The sequence below is a fragment of the Salvelinus fontinalis genome, chromosome 3 (genome assembly GCF_029448725.1).
Source record: "Salvelinus fontinalis isolate EN_2023a chromosome 3, ASM2944872v1, whole genome shotgun sequence".
In the NCBI taxonomy this organism is placed as follows: domain Eukaryota; kingdom Metazoa; phylum Chordata; class Actinopteri; order Salmoniformes; family Salmonidae; genus Salvelinus; species Salvelinus fontinalis.
The window spans coordinates 57,535,496-57,541,753 of NC_074667.1; the positions used below are offsets into that span (position 1 = coordinate 57,535,496).

Here is a 6,258-nt window from a genome sequence, read left to right on the forward strand (position 1 = left end):
GAACCCTCCTCCCCCCCAGCTATGGCCACCAGGTGAAGCCTGTACCCAATGGCTTCTGCCTATCTGACAGTGACTCCAGCAGTGGTGGCAGTATAGACAGTCTGAGTCTGGAGCTCCTGCCCTCCTGTGTGCCAGTCGGTGAGCAGAGAGAAGTGGGCACCCTGTAGAGCCAGACAAACTCCCTCTTCAACCAGAAGATAAGGGAGATGCGCTGTAGTTCACCACTCTTTTTTGATGGTAAGAGTGAAGCTTATTAGATTGTTTTATTGTATCCCAGCTAGAGAGCATGCCAGTGTTAAAGATGTATTGTTTTGAATGAGTCACAATGTGTTTAGTAGAAATCTGTACCTGTATGCTCAGATCATTCGACAGTACAAAATCGATGTTGATTGATGACCTGGAATGACAATGCTATTTGATGTGTTTTATTTACTCCATGTGGTAGTAGTCAGCAATTAGAAGAATCACAGCAGTGAGCAGCATTGGATTAAACATAAGAGTATGAAATACACTCTAAACATATAGCATTACCTTGCATGTATCTAGATTCTAGATACATGGAACAAAATGTACCACCGTGGTCTGTACTGTCAGCTACACACGCAGGATCATTACAGGAGCCCAAACAAGTTTATCAGTATAATGTAATCACCTACTTTTTGATGTGGGTATTTTGATTTTACATCAAGATGCATGTATTGTAAATAGAATGTATTACCAAGTGGTAAATAGTTCTGATTGAAACAGAATGGAACATATATTCATTATTAGACTGGTTTTATTGAAAGATGTGCCGTAACTTTTTCATCAACATCATTCTATGACATAATGCTTTTTTATTTATGTTGAGTTCTATAATAAACAAAAAATGTAACTAACAGTTTTATAGTTTCGAAAGGAATGCGCAAAATGTGTGCTGCCAATTGTACAAAAACAGTTAGGTTTACTTAGTATCTACAATATGTAAATGTATAATCTACTTTGAAACAAATTTACTGCATCATACAATTAATAGCAGTAATCTGTTGTTCTCAGTATTTGTTCCGAACCAAAGTACTGAAATGTAAACTCTTTGAAATGGATCATTTTTCATAATTTACAGATGACTTGACTTGGATCTTCATGTTTAATTTATTTTTTGCACACCCCTTAAATATTTATAAATCAGTACACATTACATGTTTTGTAACAGTAAATATACATGTTGGTTTTCTCGGTAAAATGCTCTGCTATCATATAATTATTTTTAAACATAGTACTTCAGTAGTATTGTTAATTGACTTCACTATGTTATGTACCACTCTGTTAATAAACATATATCATATAACAGTCTGGAAGCCTTTCTGATATACTCTGTCTCACTGTGGTAGATAGTATTGAAAATGAAAAGAAGTATACAAGCCATGACTCATGTCAAGACCTGCATGGAGACATTTGCTTTGTCAGGCTGTATATATTATCATATACTATCATGTCTCCTCATGCTTTTTCTTTGTCTGTGGTTTCCTCACTTCTCTTCTCTTTGGTGGTGGTACCACTGAAACGCTGACTCAGTTCTTCAGACAACACTGTGCAACATGATTTCTGTGGGGAGCAAATTGTATAGATGTTTAGAGAGATCTTGACCAGGAAATCTGCTTATCCATTCATATGAAATATTCACACAATGCACCAGTGTTAAACCAGCAGTGACTAGCTCACCCTCTGCTCCCCAGCACCGCTCCGGGACTTGGCGGTGAGCTCCAGGACAGCCAGCAGCACCCCCAGTCCCAGGCCCAGGGCCAGCACCAGAAACATGCCCTTCAGGCTGTGGGGCTGCAGGGAGGAGGCCTTGGCTGGGTCTGCCATGCAGCTGCTGGCCCACCACTTACTGCGCAGGTAGGACAACTCTCCTGCCTCACTGAGCTGCAGGATGGCCACGCTCAGGTTCTTCAGCATGGGAGAACCTGAATGACACAAACAGTACCATTTGCAAGTCAGCTGGCTTGTTGTCATAAGGTCGTAAAATCAGCCATAAGCCAATATGTGGATCGCATGAGTATCTGGGTGCCTTGCTATTTTGATTACAGGAACAGTTTTTAAAGGTTTCAGTCAATATGTGTTGCATGAGATCTCACTATCAGCCTAGACTACATGGCTCACCCAGGGTGGATGCAATGCTGTACCCTCTCATGCCGATGACCTCATGGACACGGATCAGCTCACAGTGACGTGCCACCGCCAAGTCCAGTGACACGGACTCTCCAATGAAGGCAAAGTTGCCCTCCTTTGCCCGGCGAACACCCTCATCCATTGACGACACAAAACTCTTGGTTCTTTCCATGTGCTCATAGATCTTGCGGTAGGTTGGGTTATTAGAGTTCTACACCAAGGAAAAGAAAAACCACAGACAGGAGGAAGAGAAAGTCAGTATGCTGCTGAGAGAACTGACAGAACTGAGACACTGACACGTGAGCCTAATCCTTTGATGGTAAAGAGTGAAGGGAAAAAGAGGGATATAGGAGGGCCGGGTGTGGCGGGGTACACTGGCCTCACCTTGAAGTACGCAAGCGTAGAGGAGCCAGACAGGGTCCCATACTCAATCCCTTGCTGGTTGGCCAGGTCCTCAAACCCTTTCACCATCAGTGAATTGGAGTCTGAGCCCTGAGAGGTGCTGATGTTGGAGAAATAGCAGCCCAAGAGTACCAGACCAAACATCCACCAGGTGCAGCAGATAATGCGTCCTGATAAAGCTTTGGGGTGTGGACCGGCACCTGAAAATAAGATAAAGGAATACTAAATCAGAACACCTAACCACAGACCCATATAGAGCTCCTCCTAAGCTCTTATGTTGTACTGCTGTGGGTAAGCTATTGGTTGAAATGCCTGGTTAAAACCCTGTTAGTTACCCTGTAAAGTGAGGGCTCCAGCAGTGTACCACAGACTGTGGCTGAGAGTGAAGCTGTTTTTCTCAGTCTGGGGTTGACTCCACTCACACGGACTGAGTCTGTGTTGAAAAAGTTTTGTGTAACCGTCTTTAAATTCTACTTGTAAAAGGCTCCCGTCAGGCACACGATAAATGTATTTTCTGACGAAAGTTCATCACAATAACAACTCACCTGGCTACTACACAGAAACAGACAGCAGTCCCCAGGTACGCAGCGAGGATCCCCACCCAGGTATCTACTGAGAAGGGGGTAAGGAAGTCAAAGAAGCCAGCCTCTTCTGAGATGTCTTTCCTCAGGAGAATACTGATGCCTGTCTGCATGAAGGGTTTGGTCATCCCCACAGCCTTCTCCCGGGCAGCAGTAAGGGTCAGAGGAGCAATCGCCAGGTCTGCCTCCTATACGGATAAGAATATATATTAATATTTTATGGACTAGCATATTATACATTTGCTTTTTATCTGCATTAATAACATCACACATGGTTATAGTCACATCTGTACAGTATCTATCATAAGCAGATGTGTGAGTAGATTTTTGTTGTACTATAATCACTTATGTATGAAAATGCTAGCTTTACTCACCCCTCTCACCACCTCACCGATCACCCCGTTCCAGGCCCCACTCTCATCCTGCCTGCCATAGGACCCATCTTTCACCAGGTGAACATTGTATTTGAAGCTCAGTTTCTTGGCCAGTTCAGACAGCAGGTCCATGCAGTACCCTTCCAGCTGAGAGCCTTTGGACATGGTGTATGGATCTTGCTGAAAGATGGGACACAAAGGAACCATTCTGATGTAATCATATTTATACAGCAGCAAATGTCTTGAATTTGAGTATAAAATGCTTTCAAGCAATAAAGTATAGTGTCAGAAACAGGTATCTTACTACCTTTATTGTAGTGATTGTCAAGTCTGGTCGCACTGATAAGGGAAAAAATATAGTAAAATATAGAGGTTATCTTGACTCAGAGCACCCACATCCAAATGAAGTTGTATTTGAACATGTCTAATTACATCTTTAGTTAAATCAATTAGGATTCGCAGCATCTCCAACAGTGGAACATTTTGAGTGCTTTCTAAGAGCATCAATGCATCAATATATCATGTCAATTGAATAAAGGCATATACACATGAGGACAACAACATATATGCTGACACATTGAAGAGAGAGGAGAGGGAACCGGCAGCAGGCTTTAGCAGAACTTCTCCATCGGCATTGAGATATTGCCAAAGCGTCTTTCCAGTCCCACTGGTTTAACATCACTGAGTTTTTCTTTCACTCTGAGTGCAATTGGAGTGCCTTCACAATTTAGCAGGCTGAATCAAAGAGCTCTTTGTGTTGTGGCCTTCTTTAGGCCTTATACCCTAAGCCAGTGACCCCTTTGCAGATAGTGAGGGTGAATGTGGGGGTGCATTGATGCCTTCTTACTCATCACCACTGGTTTCCGGCATCCCAGAGATCTGGCCACTCTCTTTTCCCTCTTGAAAATGTTGAAAACCCCCAAGATCTATTTACAGCCATAAACCAGTTAGTGAGTTAATTCAAGCCATCACAATGGGGTGGGAGGGCAGTCAAAGAGTATCAAAAGCCTTGATTCAGGCTAAGGCCTCAGGGCTCCATCAATACCATAGGGCGATCCTGACACACACATCAGCTCCTCCTATTCAAAATATGACACACATACAAGCTCTCAATGGCCCTGTCACTATTTGGCTACACTTAAACACAAGGATTTTTGTGATCATGTCAGCTGGCTCTCTTCTTTTTCTATCAGAGTGGGGTATGGTGTGTGTGTGTGCCAGACAGGATGCGGCCCCTCACTTTGATGCCATTCCCAGCTGACAGTCTCCCCATTTATGACTCGTCAAGGCCTGAGAAACTATACCATGTCAAGCAGAGAGGACATGAGGAGTCTGGCACCAAAATGAGCATATCCACTGTCACACTGCCACCAGACAGGGATACAAGTGCAACAACTGGTCAAACGGCTAAAGAAAAACATCTAAAGTACAGATATAGTATGTCATTTTCACATGAATTTAGCCAGAGTCCCAGTTTGTTTGTGTCGTCATGCCAACAATAGGTGGACTTAGCTATGTTTCATAGGTTTCTAATTAAATGGACCCCAGCTGCCCACACTGACTGATTTTGGACTATTTTGGTTATATATTTTTCACACAAATGTCAGTGAGCCACTCACTCAACATCTTTATAGGCCCTATAAATTTCATTTTTAATTGTGGGATAATAATAATCAAGCAGTACAGTTATGGGGGAAATGTCTCCTTTGGGTGTTAGGGGGCCCATCAACAGAATTTTTAAATGGGTCCCCAAATCGCTATGTCCGCCCCTGATGCCAACTCCTTGTCACTCATTGCCATACCAAATAAATCCGCAATGTTCTGCTCCAGCTCTTTAGAGGTTATTAACAATATAATGTTTTTGCTGTACCGCCAGACAATAACAGCATTGGTAAGAGCACAATGCTTAAACATTGCATTACCTGCAGCACAGCTCCCTAGGGACAGTAGAAGCACCACGGTGCACACTACAACACCCTCCAGCACCCTCATGGTTTCACCGTTGATCCTAATGATGTAAAACAATCAATGTGATTGATATTACAAACTATTAAATTCAGAGAACAAAAAAACTCAGGGAATAAATTAAGGAATAAAATTGAACAGCTGACAAAAAAATGCCCTAGGTATGAAACATGGACATATTAAATCTATGACAATAAACAAATGAAAAATATCTCCATACCTGACAGGATTGTTAGCTGTAAATTGAGTCTGCTGTGTTGAACCTTCCAACTATAAACTGATCCTGATGAACTAGAGCAAATGATGATGAGAAATATTCATCCCAACACAACATAGTTGCTAAAACAGCCAATGGACTTTTTTGTGGGTGGAGAAAGAGATTTTAAAGGGGGGTGGGGGACAGACAAAGAGTTTGTCCCGTGAATGTGTCACTTAATAATATGTTTGGTAGATTCAAACACATGAATCTGCTGTTATAATTGAGAAAAAATCTTATAATCTGCCAAATTGCTTGTGACTGGTTTGAAGTCAGCCCCAGGTTCACATCTATTTACAGAGCAAGGCTATAGGCTCCTGAACAAATAATAAAGAAAAGGTTTAAAAAAAAACATTGACAAACGAAAGGGGTGGGAATGTGTGTAGTGTAAACAGCAAAGGGAACTGGCTAGGTCACTTGCATGCGCTATTCCTCTTACATGTCTAACTCTTGGCTGCAGATATGTTGCCCCTTCATTAATCAATATCAATTTTTTTGTATATGCAATAAATTGTGACAAGTTAAGTAA

General features: G+C 42.1%; 1 protein-coding gene across 1 annotated transcript; it reads right to left on the reverse strand.

Annotated features, from left to right (window-relative positions):
* Positions 1–760: 760 nt before the first annotated feature.
* On the reverse strand, positions 761–5,831 carry LOC129851170 (glutamate receptor U1-like). Its single transcript, XM_055917523.1, has 10 exons — positions 5,694–5,831; positions 5,431–5,516; positions 3,816–3,847; positions 3,509–3,688; positions 3,099–3,322; positions 2,889–2,986; positions 2,536–2,753; positions 2,143–2,362; positions 1,702–1,946; positions 761–1,584 (listed from the first exon to the last, which is right to left on the reverse strand). Exons 2-10 carry the CDS (start codon positions 5,498–5,500, stop codon positions 1,480–1,482), a joined length of 1,392 nt encoding a protein of 463 aa, XP_055773498.1. The 5' UTR covers positions 5,501–5,516; positions 5,694–5,831; the 3' UTR covers positions 761–1,479.
* Between the last annotated feature and the right edge of the window lie 427 nt (positions 5,832–6,258).